This window comes from Geotrypetes seraphini, chromosome 1 (assembly GCF_902459505.1).
Source record: "Geotrypetes seraphini chromosome 1, aGeoSer1.1, whole genome shotgun sequence".
NCBI classification, from domain to species: Eukaryota; Metazoa; Chordata; class Amphibia; order Gymnophiona; family Dermophiidae; genus Geotrypetes; species Geotrypetes seraphini.
The window spans coordinates 313,860,078-313,880,219 of NC_047084.1; the positions used below are offsets into that span (position 1 = coordinate 313,860,078).

At 44.6% G+C, this 20,142-nt stretch overlaps 1 protein-coding gene across 3 annotated transcripts in view; it reads left to right on the top strand.

Moving 5' to 3' along the window:
• Positions 1-914: 914 nt before the first annotated feature.
• LEF1 (lymphoid enhancer binding factor 1) overlaps positions 915-20,142 on the top strand; it is a 254,533-nt gene continuing 235,305 nt past the window's right edge. For all 3 annotated transcript variants that reach the window (XM_033956318.1, XM_033956309.1, XM_033956325.1), the window contains exons 1-2: positions 915-1,930; positions 13,446-13,509. In XM_033956318.1, coding sequence (XP_033812209.1) covers positions 1,733-1,930; positions 13,446-13,509 — 262 coding nt within the window. In that variant the 5' untranslated portion in view covers positions 915-1,732. The remainder of the gene's footprint in view (positions 1,931-13,445; positions 13,510-20,142) is intronic.

Sequence of the window (20,142 nt, forward strand, 5' to 3'; positions counted from 1 at the left end):
TTAAAACAATAGATGTGATATCTTCATTGTCACAGGCAAAAATTATAACTGCTGTGCAGCCTCTGTGCATATGTACATTTACGTGATATTCTTGTGGGGTGAAGTTTTGTGGTTCTTGGACCCACGGTATTTCCTTTTCTGTTGGACTCCAACCCCCCCCCACCCCCGATAACATCCAGTTTGTAATGCTCAGCAGTCCACATCCATGGGATAACATGATGCCTGCCCTTCAACACACAAATTTAACCCTGTGACATATCTGGGGCTTAATCATCACATCTCCTGTTCTCACCAACACTGGGAATTCTGCAAAAAGATTGTTTTGGGGGGATCTGGAATGTCTCTGCAATACTGAAACCATCTATATCAGCTTTACTTTTAAGCTGTCACAGCTTTTCTCTCTAAATCATCAATTTGAAATTAAAATTTCATTATTGAAAAGGTCATCCTAAATACATCTCAACAGATGTCACACTTTTCTGACTAGTCTTGGATATGTGGACTTTGCCTGCCCCTTCCCCCCCCCCCCCACACACACTTTTTCCTCAGAAACTCCATCATATTTTTCCTTTTGTTCTTCTTTAACCTCGGCTGACACTAACACACCCATCCTTAAAGTTTGGCCATGGTAACGAGTGCCGGTGCATTGCACCGGTAAAGGTTATGTCCAAGACCTCTGTTTACCTCCTTCGGCTGTGCCCTCCCCCCCCCCCCCCCCCCCCCGCTTTCTTTTTCTCCTCTCTGATCTGTGAGGAGCCATTTCCCGCCTTCCTTTTTCCAAATGTCAATCAAGGCGGCGGCTCCCCTTTCATCTTCTTTTGCCCTCCTCCTCTGCTAACCAGAGAGAGCAGGGGGAGGGGAGGGGAGGTAAAGTTACAGAAACACACTGTTTCCTTGCCACTTGCAGAGCAGTAACCTGGGGGCGAGCTTAGCTTGCATCCAACCCCTGCAGGGAGCGCCGATCGGGTACAGGATCGGGGCGAGGGGAAGATAGTCAGAAAAGAGAGATCACCTTGAGGCGAGAGGACCGGGGGGGGTAGGGAAGAGCCGGATCGCAGAAGGGGGAGGAGGCTGCTGTCACCGAACAGCCCGGCTGGTACCAGGGAACTTATGATTCCTTATTTAACTCGCCTCTTCCTTTTCTTTGCAATACAATTTGGGCTGCAGTCGTGATCGGACGAGAGAGACAGAACAGAGCAAGAATTTCTGGAGGAAAAAAAAAGAAGAAAAGTTGAGGGGTTGTTTGCTACAAAGGAAAGGTTTCGGCTCTTCGTTCGTAGCCTTGTGGCTTTCCTCGCCTCTGACTCACCCACACACAGCAGAAGAAAAGAGCCTCGGCTGCTCACAACAAAACTTTTGTGTGTCTCACGGCAGAGATAAGAGAGAGCGCGTCAACACTTGGACAGCGTACAAAGCAAAACGGGAAAGGGAACTTTTTTTTTTGCAACCCACATTGGCTTTTTGTGTATGTGCCATATTAGATCTGTGGCAGCTCGGCATACACTTACAGCTGGGGTTGGGTTTTTTTGGCACTTAAAGCATCATTGGAGTTAAAGAGTCAGAAAACTGGCCCGAAATCGCCCTAACAGCAAATTGTCTTGAAATACAGTAACTTTCGGGGGCGCTTTTGTGTGTGTGGGGACGTTCTTTGTAGGGTACCACAAAGGGTTTGTCGCCCTGCCGGGTACCGGTGTCGGGGGGTCACCGCAGCCCCTCGGCCTTGGGTGCCATCATGCCTCAGCTCCCCGGGGCAGGGGACCCCGAGCTGTGTGCCACCGATGAGCTCATTCCCTTCAAGGATGAAGGGGATCCCCAGAAGGAGAAGATCTTCGCCGAGATCAGCCATCCCGAAGAGGAAGGCGACCTGGCCGACATCAAGTCTTCTTTGGTCAACGAGTCCGAGATCATCCCTAGCAACACTGGGCACGAGGTAAAAAAAAATACTCCAAGCGGGGGAGGGGACTGTCACTCTACACACACTCATGGTGCTTTGAAGTTGGGCTGCAACAGGTTTTGTGGGGTTTTTTATTAGGAGGGTTGTAGAACTATGAAATTGAAGGGTAAGGGGCATATGATACGTCTGGGATATGTCACCCACTTAGGGCCCTCCCCAATGCAAATCATAACATCTTAAGTACAGGTGAATACCATTAGTTTGTAAGGGGACAGGGGGGCGCAGCAACCATTGTATATTAAAAAAAAAAATCTGACAGGTTTTGAGGTCAGTGGACTGCACCAAGAAATGCATGCAGAGCTATGACTGTGGGCTGAACCATTTCTGTACAAAGGGGCATCCTGCCAGGGAGGGGGAATCTATGCTAGCCCCCTCCCATCACCACCATTGCCCCTTTCCAGTCATAGAGCTTTTAGCTCTGCTGGACAAAACGAGTGAAAAGTGTTTAGTCAAGGGAGAGGGAAACCCAGCCTTGCATCTGGCAGCCTACGCGTAAGCAGCAGAGGCCGGTAAATAAAAGCTGCGGCGGGTTTCGTATGAATGAGAAAAGGGATGGGATGGCGGGAGGGGGGATGTGGTGTGTAAACCCCAGCAGCGTCTTTATTTATCTGCAGTCATTTTAGGTCTGGAGTCTGAAACCTGCAGGAGACAGATTATCAGCAGCAGCATCTCTCGTGTACCAAGAAACCTCGCTTCGTGAGCCGATCAAAGCTGGAACCTTAGACTAGAGTCAACTCTAGATAAAACGAAGTTTGTTTTATTTTCCTTTGGTGTCGATTGTTGCGTGTAATGAGGCTTGCTCTTTGCTTGGGGCAGTGCATGTCGGCTCCTCCCAAGAGTTGAATGGCTCGATAGTAAAATGATGAAAAAAAACCCAACAACTTGAGGTAGTGAATGCGGACACGTGGGGCCCTGGCGAAGGGAAACGCCTATCTGCCTTACAATTAGTTATCAATCAACGCAGCAGCCCTTTTCACTCAAGTTATGCTGCTGGTCAAATCAAATAAGCACAGACTTAAAAAAAAAAAAAAATCCAAAACAAGGGGCTGCAAGCCTGTGATATTTCTTGACGATCTGTAAATGGAACAGATCAGAATAGCTTCGGAGAAACCAAATACCTAGGGTTGACTCGCAGGGATTTTCTCCCATTTGTGCTGGCTGACAGTAAACTCCTGCCAGGGCTTCTGAGGGAAGGGAGGGAGCTGGGATGACAGTTTAATAAACTTTTACTTTATATGTTTTGAGTGCTTTTATGTTTGTACATGTACATGATTTCTTTCATAGGAAGACAGGCAACCGTCATAGTGTGTGTCTTGTTTGTGCTCAGCTTTCCTATTCACTTATTTTTTTTCCCACATTTTTACCAATTTGAAGCCAGAAGTTTCATGTAGAACTTACTGCTGGCTTCTTCTGAGTGACCAGTCTGGCCACAGTTGGACAGCGATAGGTCCATCCCAGCATAGGCCTCACTAGACTTAGCTGGTCTTGCACATTGCAGAACGTGCCTGAATAGTTTTCTAGGAGCCCAGATTAAACAACAAACAAACTACAGCTCTGCCATAAACTGTGGATACGGTCTTGTGTCTGACAACCTACCTTGCATCTGCAAATACTGGGCAGTGAGTTCTGACTTTGTTGAAGTCCTTTCAGTCTGTCTAAATCCAAATGCAAAGAATTTAGGATTCTGCAAGTCTTTGCAGCAGCAGGAACAGAGTCAAAGAAGGCCTAAATTGAGAGAGAACTGAGATTTACACCTACATCGGTTGTGAACATTTGGGGTCTGCCCCTCTAACAGCGGGATCTGGATAGTCCCGGCTGATTCCCATCCAACACCCCCCACCACTCACCCCCTACCCAAATATCTATCAAAATACTACACAGTCTCAAATATGGCGAATATAGCCACAGCTCTGTTTATTGATCAACAATAACCAAATAACAGCCTCAACATAATAGTGCATAAATTAACAACATAATCAAGTTCCTCCTGAGCTACCAGGTACATAGCATTATATTGCCCCTGATCCCACCACATCAGCAAGAGTCTGAGGGTGGCATGACCACATGCCCCTTTAACCGGGTCACCTAACCCCAAGGCATGGCTCCCAGCCGGCTTATCACCAGATGAGCCCCAGCACCCAGTAACTGCCATCCCGAGCTATCATCCCCAGCCAAAAGCCAGAAAGTTGCTGGGAAAAAGCCACCCTGGAGGAGCTCAGAAGGAGCCAGGCCCTCCAAGGTCCCGGCTTTAAAGCGTCACCCCCCACGTCACCAATCGCCCTCTGCACCCAATCCCTTCCCAGCCTCCCGGCGGGAAGAATCCCTTAACCAATCCCTACCTATCACCCTCCACTGCCCCCTCCCCTCCCCTACTACCTGCTTGTCTTGATGGGCGACACGTGGACCTCCCTACCCCGTGTTACCCTTCGCCCATCGAGACAAGCTCTCGGGCTACACTTTCCCAGGCTTGGAATTTATTCCTTTACCTACAATGCAGAATTCTTAAATTTCCCATAGCTTCACTATTCCAAATTACTATATTCTACTCTATAATAGTGCTGCCATTGTGTTTTAGTGGCAGTTCGATTGTGTATCTTATCAACTACCTGCTGTTTGCATCCTATAATTAAGGTCATAAAGGCAATGAGTTTTTTATAATATCCTTTAGGAATAATATTTATTCTCATAGCTCTGGGCTTCTGTATTCAGAAAACAAATGCTTGTGTAGATAGACAGCAGCAAGTGTCCCCTAATAAACGCATATAACTAATACTTTGCAGAGTTATAAAGTTTTACTGTTTTTTAAGCTGCCACCCCAGACACGCCACAGTATAGTTTAAAAACTGAATTTACAAATGTTACTTTTTTAGTGCCAGCTTGTTGAAAATATGTCCATTCAACTACTATAATTTGCTTAACAGAGCACTGGATCAGAACATAAGAATTGACGTACTGGGACAGTAGCCAACCCAGGATCCCCACTGCATTACAAAATACCCTCTAAAATTCTAGCACTAAGCCATAAGATTCTGCCCTTAGATTGGCTATCACGTACCTCACTGTTATTTATCTCATTCTTCTACGGTGTTCATCTTGACACTATCTAAAACTTCTATTTTAGCATCACGGTTCCATCTCCCTGGAATTCCCTCCCTCTTTATCTACATTGAGAGAGCTCCTTCACTGAATTTAAAGCTTTTCTCTTAAAGCATATTGTTTTTCTGTGATGTTGCAGACTGCCTTTCATCCACTGATTTTCATGGCCTGCATTTCCCAACTGAATGAGAGATGTCTTCCCTCCCCCTTGTTTTAGCCCTTGGCTATCATTTCTTCTCAGAATATGTTGTAATTTTTTTTTTCCTTTCCCTGTTCTCCCATTGAAATATAGTTTGGGGTTTTTTATCGGTTTGTTTGGTTTTTTTTTTTGTATTATCCACCCACTTCCCATATTATATAATTTTTATTATAGACTTTTAGGTGTGATAATATAATAACTGAACCTTGAAAAGTCATTCATTAGTTATTCCCTGTTTCAAAAACTAACACACATTCATAAGCATGAGGTGTTTGTTTATTTGTTTTTTTAAAAAAAGTTGTCAAAAAAAAAAATTATTAAGGGCTCCTTTTACTAAACAGCAGTAGAGGTTTCTACCATGGGCCGGTGAGGTAAATGCTCCGATACTCATAGGAATTCTATAAGCATCAGTCTGCATAAAAACCTCTACCGCCGTTTATTAAAACCCAGAGTAAATCTTTAAACTGGAATCTAATGGTGTTCATAAGTTTTATTTTGCATTTTAGATGTGGATAAACTGGCATTTAGATGCAGATATACGGCATATACTTGTCTATCTGCATCCCAATTTTAGAAAGCCAGGATATATATATATCCAAAATGTGAATGTGTGCATGTGGCAAGGGAGTGTGTTTTGGGCAAGACTAGGGTGGTGGAAAATGATACACATGCCTTCTCCATTTCAGAAGGGATATAGATGCATGTTTATGGCCACGGACATGAGCATCAATGTTTCTACCTGCTCCCAGGGATGACTTGGTTTTAGAAAGTTGCTGATTTTGTGCTGTGCTTCACTGCTTGTCCCCTGGATACCTGACTGGCAAAGGATATTGGGCTCTGTTGACAGCTTCATATGTTACTAAGGCACAGTGGTTAAAGCTACAGCCTCAGCACCCTGAGGTTGTGGGTTCAAACCCACACTACTCCTTGTGACCCTGGTCAAGTCACTTAATCCCCCCATTGCCCCAGGTACATTAGATAGATTGTGAGCCCGCCAGGGAAAAATGCTTGAGTACCTGAATAAATTCATGTAAACTATTCTGAGCTCCCCTGGGAAAATGATATAGAAAATTGAATAAATAAATAGTGTGAAAAGCTTCAGCCTCTGATAACCAGAGCTGGTACTGTGACATCAGAATGCCTCATTCTATCAGTGCTTAAGAGCCAACCTCATCAGTGATGTCACAATGAGTTGATTGTCCTGTAATTGGCTACTTTTACTACATTTTGATTTCTAGAGTGGGGCAGTGGTTAAAGCTACAGCCTCAGCGCTCTGAGGTTATGAGTTCAAACCCACGCTGCTCCTTGTGACCCTGGCCAAGTCACTTAATCCCCTCATTGCTCCAGGTACACTGGATACGATTGTGAGCCCACTGGGACAGACAGGAAAAATGCCTGAGTACCTGAATAAATTCATATAAACTATTCTGAGCTTCCCTGGGAGAACGGTATAGAAAATTGAATAAATAAATAAAAACTGATGGCAGATAAAGACCATACAGCCTGTTCTGCTTGACAATCAATATCACTGACTAAGCTCTACAATTTCTTCCTCCTGCAGTAAAATGGTATGGTACCTGTGTTAGTCCACTTTTAAAGGTACGAGTAATATATACAAAATATAAAGGAGATGAGGTGATACCTTTTTATTGAACTAACTTACCCCCTCTTTTACAAAAGCCAGCAGGGTGGGCCGGCGCGGTAAATGCTCTGACACCCATAGGACTTGAATGGGTGTTGGAGCATTTGCCATGCGGCTGTGTAAAAAGGGGCCTTAATGCATTTTTTTTTTATTAGCATTGGAAGGTAACTCTTCTTTTTTAGATCAGAGATCTCTGTGCTTCTCCCATGCTTTCTGGAATTCAGTACAGCCTCATCTCCACCACCTCCAATGGGAGGCTATTCTACGATTTCATCATCTTTTCCATAAAGAAATGTTTCCTTAGGCTAGTCCTTCCTCTTATGATTCCTCCTTCCAGAGCTTCCACCTCATTCAAAGAGGCCTTGCCACCTACTATGAACTTGTACCTTGGCCTTTTTTTTTTTTTTTAGTGGCTTTATCATATCTACCTTTCTCCTGTTCTTCTTCCAGTGTACATTTTTAAAGTCTGTCCCCAAATGCTTCATGACAATGACTGCTGACCATTTTAGTAGCCAATCTTAAGTGACCAGAGCTAAATTTTAGGTGTTATAGATTTGAATCGATACATCTATATATGATGTATAAATTTTATATTGGATCCTAGGCAAACACTCATATATGTGGGCCCTATTTATTTTCTCTGCACCTTCCCTCTCCTATTCACTTTCCCTGTTCCCCTCCCTGAATCTTCATTCTGGCCTCCCCACTTCCGTACATTTCATTTCTCCAGAGTTAGCAGAGAAACATGTGGAGCCTAGCTCTGGGGCAGCCACACCAATAGTTTGAGTGTCTTAATGATTAGAGCTGGGGAGTTGCCAAGTTGCCCAGTTCCAGGAAGGAGATTTCCGGCCAGTCTGGGATTTCTGACAACCTTATCCTGGATCATTATGGGACCTGCACTGCTGATTTCAGTGGGTAGAATCAGGACCTACAAGCAGCACACTGAGGGGTTGATGCGATCAAGTGCACTAGATTGTGTGCACTGGTTAGGTCAGATTTCATGCACAATTTTGTGGGCATCTAATGCTATTCTGCAGATGTGCAATAGTACTGCAAAAATTGCAGAGTAAAGCATTTCAACATATATGTGGATGTATGCACATTCAAACTCGGGAGCCAACAGAATTTTCCTGTGTATACCAAATGTAGCTGCCTCTAGAGCAGACCAGTGTACTAGAGGTCTGCACGGGAATGGGGATCGCGGGAATCCCGCGGGTCCCACGGGAATCCCCCCTAACCCACGGGACTCCCACGGGGCCTCCTCTCTGGCCCATGGGACTCCCAAGGGGACCCCCCTCTAGCCAACGGGACTCCCACGGGGATGGAAGGCTTTGGAAGCAGGGTTCGTCCATATAATATAGTGGACACGTCAGCCTTAGTAAAAGAGGGGATTTATAAGTTAATTACCTGAACAGAAAACAAAAAAAAGGGTTCCACCAAAGAGATTCCACAAGGAAAACAGCAGCGCAAACAGAAAAGAAACTGTGGAATTGATGATCCTGTCAGAAGTAATTGCTGCTTTTTATGGGGACGGGCGGGGATGGAGGGAATTCCTTGCGGGGATGGGTGGGGATGGAGAGGATCCTGACGGGGATGGGTGGGATTTCTGTCCCCGCACAACTCTCTACAGTGTATCCGTGTGACTGAGTAAAGCTCAGGTATTGTAACACCACTACTGAAGCTCATGCAAACTGCTCAGAATTGACTCCCCAGCCATTAGTAGCAGTATAGAAGCTCACAGTAAACATGCTGTCCCATGTTAGTGCACAGTCCATTTGCACTCTGTTGGCTTACTGAATCTAATCTTTGGTTTATATACCGGGTCATCTCCCAGTGGAGCTCGACTCGGTTCACGTATAAAAGTACATAAGAAAAGCACAAGAAAAATAACTAATATTATCATTTCGTTGAGGCTGTAGTTAAACCATTTAAAAATTGCGAGAACAACAAAGTTTTCAGGAATTTACGAAATAATTGCAGCTGGCCTAAAAGCCTAATGGAGTCAGGAAGTTCATTCCAGATCTCTTACAAACTTGAAAACAAAAGATCGACTGAGCTTCCCAGCAGTTTTAATTCCCTTAAAGGAAGGGAAGGCTAACATGCGCTAGGAAACCCTGCACTGAGCTTTTAGTACAGAGCATTATGCATTGGTCGTTGAATTGGGAGAAATAGCATCGGTAAAAAGTCTCCTTCCCGGAATTGGATGACCTGGCAGCTCTGCAGCAGTGAGCTGAGAACCAGGGGGGTTGGGCAAGTCATTTTCTCCCTCCATTGCCTCTAGCACAAACCAAAGGTGGACTACCCCGGACTTAAAGACAATGTAATCGAGGAATAAATTTATAAAGTCTACATGTGAAATAGTTTCGCAAAACAAAGAAGCAAAATTAAATATTTAGCTTTGGTGCTTCTGAAAGGATATATAGACAGAGTGGAGGCAGTTTTAGGATAAGGCGCCTTGGCAAATTCCTTTGAAAATTAATATCTGGGTAATTTTCCCCGGCTGATAACTTTGTTTCATGTACTATTCATACCAGGTACATTTGTGCTTCACTCTAGCCCAGATTTTTAAAGGGAAGTATGAGACTGTCCCTACCAGAGACACATACACACACGTTCGCTCTTCAGACGCATGTATTGCTTTCTTACTGTTCAGACACATACGCATGTGTGCTTTCATTCTTCAGATGTATGGGGGTGTTCAATAATTTATGAAAGAAAGTAGTAAGTGTGTTGAAAGAAATCTGTGCATGTTGCGACATATCTCTAGGTTACTCAGGCACAGCTGCGGCTCAGTGTGAGTCTAACATTCTAAGAGACAGGATGTCAGGAGAGGCCTTGTTCAAATCAAGTAAGAAATTGCTAGATTTGGAGCACTGTTCAGTGATAAAAATTTCTCAAGAAAGAAGGAAAAAAGCCAAAGGAGATCCATGAATGCATGACTGCAGTTTATGGTAAGTCTGCCCCATCATTCTACAAAGTAAAATTTTGGAGCAAGCAGTTTAAGTGGGGTAGAGAGTCCATTGAAAATGACCTTCACATTGGATGGCCTGTGGAAGCAACTTCTAAAGAAATGTGCAAGTCACGGATTTAATTTTGTCAGACAGATGAATTAAGGTTTCCCAAATAGTTGAAGAAATGGGCTTCTCGGCAGGTATAGTTTGGAAAATCCATGAAACTCGGGCATGTCCAAGGTTAATGCAGGAAGGGTTCCAAGAATGCTGATGCCATGTCAGAAGGCCACGAGGCTCCAGTACTGTCAGGAGAACTTGGAGATGCTCAATGAAGACCAAGTGAATTTTTTTTTCATTGTTTGGTGACTGGAGATGAAATTTGGGTCTATCACAGAGATCCTGAGTCCAAAATGGAATCAATGCAGTAGAAGCACAAGTCATCCCCCAACCCAAAAATAGTTCAAGACAGAAAACTCTGCAGTCAAAGGCTGGGATGATGAAGGACTTTTGCTTCTGGAATTCATGCCACACAAGACAAACATAATTGAGGAGAGTTACGCCAACACAATGATCACTTTGTGGGAGTCAGTCAAGGAGAAAAGATGAGGAAAACTTGTAGCAGGCGTGCTGCTTCTTCATGACAATGTGTCTGTGCACATGGCACGACAATCACAGGCTGCCATCTGAGAATGTGGGTTTCAGCAGTTGTCCACCCTACAGTCCTAACCTGCCTCCCTCGGATTATTTCTTGTTCTGAGTTTTGAAGAAATCTCTCCACGGACTGTGGTTTTCAGGTGATGAAGCCATCAAGGACACTGTGATGTCCTGGTTTGAAGGTCAAACAGAAGAATTATTTTCAAAGGGGTTAAAATTATGGAAGGAAAAGTGAGTGAAGTGTACGGAGCTATTAGGGGACTCTGTTGAAAAATAAAACAAACATTTATTAAGAATTATTTTCTTTCCTACCGAGGTAGACAAATTATCGAAAGCCCCTCATATGTAGGCACTCACTCTTCAGGCATATTCAAGCACATGTACTCTGTCACTTTGCAGACTGAGAATTACAAGCAGACACACTCTTCTGGTACTCTGCTACTGCTTGTGTGCTCATTCAGTAGGCAATACAGAAAGCTGCAAAGTAGAGCCACTGACTGCGCAGCTTCTACCACAAGCTTTCCGCAAAAAAACAGCCTGTGATATGCAGCATTCAATGAACATGCAAATTGCAAAAGTCCAGTGCACGAGCAGTGACTATTCACCCATTGACAGAGAAGGTGACGTTTAAAAACAAACTGCTTGTACATACCACATCCTCACCCCTCCCCAAATTTTTTTTATTTTAAATTCATTAGTGTCTAGAAGATGCACTCTTTCCACGACCCCCCCCCCCCCCAATGACTGACCTCCTCCCCCTGTTTGTTTGTTTTTTATAAGACGGCTGTGCTAAGGCAGAAACAAGTGGGGCATCTCTCCTGCCTCTTTCAAGCTATGTGATCTGGGGAGGGATTAAGGGTGGGGGTGCCAAGACCTCATGTTTAATGTTTATTAACGTTTTAAATATCGCCCCTCGTGAGACATCGAGGTGGTTTACAGCAATCTTGAAAAGAAAGGAACTGCATCTGCAATAGGACAGAAACAATAAGGAAAGGGGAGAAAAGGTGTGAGAGAAGAGTAAGAAAATGAAAGATTTCCTGCATTGTGCATACGTCAAACTCACTTTTTCTGTGCACTGCAGCAGAATGCTTAATGGCTTCATTACCATCCGTTTTAATGGAATGGGTAGCCATGTCTTCTGTGCAAGTTAACTTCTGTGCTCAAACCCTCTCTGTATTGCTCGGCAAATAACATGGGTATAGAACGTGCAGTAACTTTCTGTTTCAGCCTCTCATTCAGTGCTCTCCTATCTTCCCCCAGCTCTGACCGTCATCATATAAAGTTATGTATCTGTTTCCAGGTCTTTTTCTCAGCCTGCAGCAGCAAACTCCTCACCAGTGGCGAAGTGAGGGTGAGAGATGCCCGTGGTCGTGGTGCCCTCCACCCCATCTGCTCCTTCCCTTCCCCCTCCTGCCACGCCCCTCTATAATGTTCCCGGCACGAGCAGCAACCCCAACCTGCGGCTCGCACCAGCGTCGGCTCTTCCTGTGACATCACTTCCTAGGTGCAGGTCCAGGAAATGACATCGGAGGAAGAGCTGGTGCTGGCACGAGCATCAGGTTGGGGTTGCTACTTGCACAGGGAAATGTTAAAGAGGTACGAGGAAGGGGCACACACACACAGTAGTGGAGGAGCAGGGAAGGAGCGGGGGACTGAGGATGGGTGTTAGCGACCCGCCCTCTTCCTATGCCACTGCTCCTCACCCTTTCCCCCCATTGCTCTTACCTTCATACACCTCCTGAACATCCTCTCCCCAACTCCCTGCCCCCCCCCCCCCAGGACATTCACTTGTTCCACTGGCCTCTCCGAGGCCCCCTAGAGAGCTGAGTACCTCCTTCCTATGATTAGATCAGCCTTCCCATTGGACGGATCCTACCACTGACTCTGCACTGGAAGGAGGAGGATTGGATTCAACTTTCAGAACTATCCAGACATTTTAGCCATCCTTCTGGCTTCCAGACAGTTGAAATAAAATCTAGACAGTCGGCAATCCTAGCCTCCTAAATCTTAAGTACATCTGACAGTGCCTGCCTACATTTTTAAGCCCTAGGCAGGTGCCTATGTCTTAATCTAGCTCCAGGACCCTCTCCATCCTGTTTATATCTTTTTGAAGATGTGGTCTCCAGAACTGTACAGAGACTTGTGCTGAGGCATTGCCACTTCCTTTTCCCCGCTGGCCATTCCTCTCCCTATACAAACCCAAACATCCTTCTGGCTTTTGCCATTGTGTTATTTACTTGTTTGGAGTCATTTTGTTGTTCTTGGGGGAGGGGAAAAGCTATTCACCATAAATTGAATTAAAAAAACCATTAGGCCTACATTACCTATTTCTTAGATGTCATATTCATGTTCCTGTGAGTTTAATGCTCTCAATTTGTCAACAAATAAATATTAATGTAAATTAAATTTATATTCTGTTTTGATCGGGAAATCCCATTATCTCTTTGAATAAATCACAGACTGTAACGATGACCCTTTTTTTCCCATAAGATTGCATGATTTTATGAATCGGGAGTGTTTGAAACAATGAGATTCTCATGTACTTGCTATGGGCTCTTTTTACTAAGCTGCGGTAGAGGTTTCTACCATGGCCTGGAGCACTTAATGCTCTGACGCTGCTCCGAAGCTCATAGAATTCCTATGAGCATCAGAGCAGCAGTGGAGCTTTTAGCGCTCTGGTCCACGGTAGAAATCTCTCTACTGCGGCTTAGTAAAACCCAGCATAAGTTTCTTGCAATTTATTCGGAACCTTTTCCTTCTAACCTTGTAGTATAATTTTGCATTTCTGTTTTCCTTCTGCCTTGCTGCGTCCAAGAGCAGAATAACTTTTAAACTGACGTAAGGGCGTTTTGTTAGTAGCAGTAATGAAAATGTCGCCTATTTTATTCCTTGAAGTGTCTGCTTAACAACTGGAAATAATACGTAATCTGGTTTGTTTTGTGTGGGTAGGTGTCAAGGCGAACACAAGTGCCTCAAGAATCCTATCATGACAAAGGCAGAGAGCACACCGAAGGTGAGACTCTTATTTCCATTTCTCTCTGTCTTTCTTTTGGGATGTTAGGAGGTCTGCTTTCCATAAGCTACAGCCGGGCAGAATTTCAGCTTGTTTTGAAAAGATCTGCAAGAGCACTTACTTGCGTGGCTGTGCTTAGCGTGGCGGCATGGAAATGAGTTAGGATCAGGAAGGCTCCTGGCAGGGGACACAGATGGTGTCACCATGACATCTCGAAGAGCCATTGGAGAAAGGCCTGTTGGAGGGTGGACCAGGCTCTGGGCGGGGTTTCCCATTCCCCGGGCTTCCCCCTCCATTATCCTGGCAAAGAGGTTTTCAGAGATCTCGGTAGGCGTGGAGTCTCCATTACTATGTCTGTGGTTTGTCTACATATCACATTATTCCTCACTGAACTATGTACCTACAGTTTTGTGAATCATGTACACAAGGATTGTGTATCATGTTTGCAAGGATTAAGGGTATCGAAACTCTTTTCACTCTAACAGACATTTACTTTCCCCCATACTATAATCTTGCACATACATTTATGTGCTCAGTGCGCAAGCTTGACTGCAGATAAAGACCTGAATGGTCCGTCCAGTCTGCCCAACCATAAAGGCTCCCTAATCAATCATTTAATTTTAATGGTCCTTTTCCTTAGATATTTCAGGGCCAGAAACCCAGAGCCCTGCCTGGTAGTGTGCTTAGGTCAAAGCTCGCTCCTGCCCATCTTAACCATCCCAGCCATCGAAGCCCTCCCCCAGCCCGTCCTTGTGCACACAGGTTGTAGAATGGTGCCGGTTATGCACCTACCTTCATTGATAAATTAGGTATTAAGTGGCATCGCCTACCATTAATCAGCTATAATTTGTACTAATGGGCGCTGATGTGCAGTTATAAAATTAGTGACAGATGAATCTTTCCCTCTCTCTTCATGGAAGAATTGGGTGAGACCGTTCAGACGGGCTTTAAACTAGCACAAGCGCATGTCGCGTTCATAGTACACCACTTGGTTATTTCATGTTCCAAGGGTGAGTTAAGGTTTTATTTTTTTATTTTTTTTGAAATAACGCCTGGCTCTTAATTTTTGCTGCACGTATGTTTGCAATCGCTGGCTGGTATGCCAGTGGCTGAAAAGAGAGTATGGACCAGATGTGTTCAGTATTTTTCCCATACGCACAAAATGGGAGAAACCTCTTCACACATCTGGCCCCGAGTTTAGGTTGGCAGCCTTCAGCATTATTTAAACAAAGACATCTGTGTCTACCCTCTGGATGGCTTCTGGCAATGAAGAAAAGACACAGAGGCAGTTTTTATTCTCCTTTGTACATGTGAGGACCAGGGATACAATTGGTATATAGATAAGATACCTGAGTTTACCCTCAAAGATAACATCTCTGCACACCATGTTTTTTTGTGAGATGAACAGTAAGAGCAAAGGTTTAGAGCAGGTTTCAAGATGCAAGAATAACTATAGAAAAAAAAAGTGCAGTTCCTCTCATACAATGAGCTAATCTGAAACAGGGGAGAGTGTTCCTCTCTGCTAGTCAGCAACCCTGTAACTGAGGATCGGTGAGCTTGCTGTCACCCGCGCCGTTTCTTTACTATGGAATCCCAGTGCATACCAGCTCAGTTTAAGCTTTTGTTGCTGAAAAATCCCAAGTTCAAGAGAAATAGTTTGGGCCTCATTCACTGGAAGCCACCCAGGTCATCTGTAACTCCTGTCCAGCAGTTATCCTTGCATGACACCTCTTTTCTGGCTAAATTTCCATCGCACCTTTCATCCGGGCAGGGTTCCAGTGTAGTACTGGATGAAATTAAGAGGTGATAGGCTCGGAAGTAATCTAAGGAAATAATCTAATCTAATCTTTGATTTTTTTTTATACCGATTCATCCCAACAGGAGGACTCGACTCGGTTAACAAAATATTAATAAAATTATACAGAAGGGGTGGATCGCTTGGCTACGGGAGACTTATTATAGAGTTTTACCGAGAGCCCATTTTGCACAAAAGCAACTATTCTATAGAGGGGGCACTCAGGCACCCACTTGCCTTAAATGCAGAATGGCAGATAGTACATTTGGCCATGCCTTATAGGCATGCCCTGTCATCAAAAGATTTTGGCAACGCATAGTGAATTATATGTCCACACTGGTGGGCAAGTCTATACAAGGCACCCCTTCGCAATTAGTATTAGATCTCCCCAATACCTATGGCCGCATGGCGTAACCACTTACACCATCTGGCCACATGGGAAGCCCGAGATGCCAGGGGGAAATGGGCGAGAAAGTTATTATTCTTGAAAATTTTGGACCCTTATGTACAATTCCTACATCCAAGGGGATGTAGCTTGTTGCGACATATATTGGACTAGTTGCACTTCATTTCACCAAGGGTGAGATGGGGAAAGGGAGGGAAAGTGATGGGGGAGGGGGTTAGTTTGGCTCAGTTATGTTTGATTTCAGGATTTGGGACAAGGGAGGGGGGGGATTTAGATCCTAACGGGGGATGGAGGTATATTTGTCACCGTTGGGTGGGAGGTTGGGGTAGAGTGTTAATCGCCCGGTAGAGTGGATGGTCTGTGCAGACTCTTTATTGGGTCACTAAGGCGACGGATCTGATCTGAACCGTGAGCAATCCTATCCTTGGCCCAGGAACTGACTCATGAAGTGCCCTCATGCAAATGAGGACGATCGGAATTATGCCCCCCAACCGACCACACGGTTCGCTCTCCAACGATTCCGACGTATGCGCAGACCATCTATAGATAGTCTGAGCATGCGCTGGCCCTCCATGCCTGGCAGAGCTGGAAACAAAACTTTTTACTTTTTCTTCATGAGCCCGTGGTTTTAACCCACTTTAAACCCATGGGTTAAAACCACGTGCTTGCACTGCGGGTGAGGGCAGGAAAGTCGGGTCAGAGAGCAGGAGAAGCAGGAGAGTCGGGGCCGAAAGCAGAAGGAGATCAGGGCTGAGAGCAGGGTAGCCAGAGCAGAAGAATCACGGCAGAGAGCAGGGTTTTTACACAAGAGACTGGTCCTCAGCAGTCGCATGTTTTTGGATTGGCCAGCCCAGTCAGTGGGCCTGCATTTGTTTAGTGAATTGCGTCCCTCCTACTTTGCATGCCATTTCCCCTCATTTGCATGCGCGGATCGGATCTGATCGGAGGATGATTGGCCATGAGGTTAGTGAATCGGGTCGGAGGAAAATCGGGTCACAAAGTGGTCGGAACACGATCAGTGTCCTTAATGAATCTAGCCCTTAGATCTCATTTCAAAGGGGAGGAGGGATATTTATTATTTTATTCTGAAATCATTGATGATGAGGCTGGGATGTTTATTATTTCTTCCGGAAACATTCTGTTTGGCCATGTTGAAAGTTTTGTATTTGTGTGAGCTGAACTATTGTCATCAGTAAAAATTGTTTCTTGCTAATAGAAAGAAAGGGTGGTAGATGTGTAGAATAGTAGAGGTGATGGAGATAAAGACTGTGTCTGAATTCAAGAAAATGTGGGGCACAGGCATGTGGGATCTCGTAGGGAGAAAAGGAGATAGTGGATGCTGCGGATGGGCAGACTGAGTGGACCATTTGGCCTTTATCTGCCATCACGTTTCTATGTTTCTGTTGCATGGCTGATCTGGACTGTGCAAAAGTGTTTTTTTTCTGAGTTATAGAGGAGTGTTGTTCCTATTAACCCACTGAAGTCGGATGAATGTTGGGCATATGCAGACTGGTGACGAGGTCATGCAGTTGGCATGAGAACATGATGTGGGGACAGTTTTAGGGATTTCCCTTGGTTTTAGCTGAGTACCTGCAGTTCTGTAGATATCATCAGGTATATTTACACGGAGCACTTCACTTCAAAATGGTTGGCACACATTGAAGCCAAGAGGTTACGAAGGGCAGAGCCCTAGTTACGTATTTTATGGTAACTCTCTTGCTGAAAGGTTGTAGCAATTTATTATTGAGAAAGTTGCAAGTACCTACCCAGAGGTAATACCATTTACAACAACTGATTCATGAAATGCTATATACTGAAGCAAAGTGGGTTCCCTGCTGCTGGTAGGTGCCTCTACATATACTGGGATGGAGTGGCACTTGCTGAACTCGTGGCTCTGCTGCTGTTACAGTGCAGAATGGATGCACCACCCAGTAGTAGCAGTAAATTCCCTTCTGTGCCATAATTTAGATGCCAGGATGATGCACACTAGGTATGAGTTCTATAACAGCAGTTCCATGCCTGGTATAAGTGCTTGTGCCTGTTAGCAGTTAGGCATATATTTATTTATTTAATTTGTTTTCTCTCCTGTTTTCCCCAAAGAGCTCCGAACGGGTCGCAGGTACTGGGGAATTCTATAAAATCTGCCTAACGTCAGATGCATTATATCGGTGCGCCTAGCTAATTTAGGTGCCTGACTTAATTGGCGCTGATAATTGACAATCAGCACCTTGCAAGTGACGTAAATTGCACGTAACTGGATGGTAGGGGGCAGATTGTGGGCATGTTTTGTACGTAGGCACCTGTTTTGGACTTTGCGCTGGTAGGCACCTAACTTAGGCGCATGCATTTAAGCCAAGAAAACCCTGGCATAAATAGGTGCACTACAGTTAGCGTCGCCTAATTAGGCGATGCTAAGTGTGATTCTGTGAAGTGCACCTAACTTTTATAGAATTGCACTTAAATGTCACACTAGTCAGAGCCTAATATTTAGGTGCCATATATAGAACTGAACCCAGCATACTATAACCTGCACATATAACTCCTAAGCACCCCCCACTCCCACAACTTGCCCATGCCCTTCCCATATACACAGCCCCCCTGAAGTTGTCTGCAATAGGATTTGTATGCATAGCTTCTAGAATGGTTCATAGACAAAACCGTCGAAGACAAAGGCGCGTGCCGACAACTGAGCGCAAGACGGAAGCGTGCCCCAAAGAAAAAGAATATTTTTAGGGGCTCCGACTGGGGTTTTGTTGGGGAATCCCCCCACTTTACTTAATACAGATAACGGCAGCGTTTTGGGGGGCTTGGGGGTTGTAACCCCCCCTCATTATACTGGAAACATAACTGTTTCCCTGTTTTTTAGGGAAAAAGTGAAGTTTTCAATAAAATGTGGAGGGTTACAACCCTCCAAACCCCCCACAATGCCCCCACAACGCGGCGCGATCTGTATAAAGTAAAATGGGGGGTTCCCCCACACACACACCCCCGTTGGAGCCCTTTAAAACAGTCATTTTCTTCGGCGTGCGGCTCCATGTTACGCTCAGTTGTCTGCACGTGCCTTTGTCCTGGCGCGCTTTTGACCTGACACCTCTAGAATAATGACTAAGGGTGGTTGCGTACACAGCTGCTAATTGGCGCTAATTAACATGGATTAATAATTTGTGTGCAGCTGCACTTATTCTATAAAATGCACAGGCAAATTTATGAGCTAAGCCTACATTTGGGCGCACGTTTATAGAATTAGGAGGCCCATGTGTGCCTGTGTGCATGAGTGGCACTCTCCAACCTAAAAGGATGGTGGGATTTCCTTACTCAAAGGTGCATGTATTCTTAAAATAATGGCTGTCCCTTGAAAAACACATTTCTCACTTTGGGATTTGTTGTTAATGTTCATTTTCAATTCTGCTCTGAGTAAGCGCTGTAGAGCTGTGCAATCCTTTCCATTGGCTGTCTGGAGGCATGATAATGTTTAATAGATATTACTGACTGGCTCTAGACTTGGAGGCGAGGTTTGGAACCTAGAATCACATATTTTCTATTGAAAATTACAAGAGCAAGGTTACTTCCAGTGGTGTCATGTGTGGCTTTCACTTCCTTGTTTGAACAGGTTATTTTAGTAATTTATGTAGGGCTCCTTTTACAAAGCCGTGTTAGGTTTTTTTATCGCTGACCATGGCGATATTGGCTCCAACGCTCATAGAATTCCTATGCGTCTCAGAGCAAATACCGCCATGGCCGGCGATTAAAAAAAAGCCTAACCCGGCTTCGTAAAAGGCGGGTTTAATTAATGTATTTGAATTGAGCTGATTTATTTTTCTATTGTAGCTCAAAGTGAGTTACATTCATATACAGGAGGTATTTCTTGTTTGTATTTTAATTATATTTTCTATTTGTCCATTGATTTCAATCAATTTATTTTAAATATAATTTATCCCCCTTTTATAAAACTGTAGCGTGGTTTTTAGCACTGACCATATTTGATACTGTGTACCATTTGGATTTTAAGTACATGTGTCGCTTTCATCTGTGAAGACCTTGTCACAATAAACTGTTCATCGAGATCATCGTCTCCACAGTGTTGCTTCGTTTTTTTCAGTTGATACCTCACTGATGCTTTTACACTCTTCTAAGGAAGTGTTAACAATCAGTCCTAGTGGCCTATCAGACTAGATTCTAGCCCAGGGGTGGGTAACTTCGGTCCTCGAGGGCCGGAATCCAGTTGGGTTTTCAGGATTTCCTCAATGAATATGCATTGAAAGCAATGCATGCAAATAGATCTCAAGCATATTCATTAGGGAAATCCTGAAAACCCGACTAGATTCCGGCCCTCAAGGACCGGAGTTGCCCACCCCTGTTCTAGCCCTTTCACTAATATTGCTGAACAGGAGCTGATCCCAAAGTTCTTATTCTGTCTGTAATTGGAAATTAT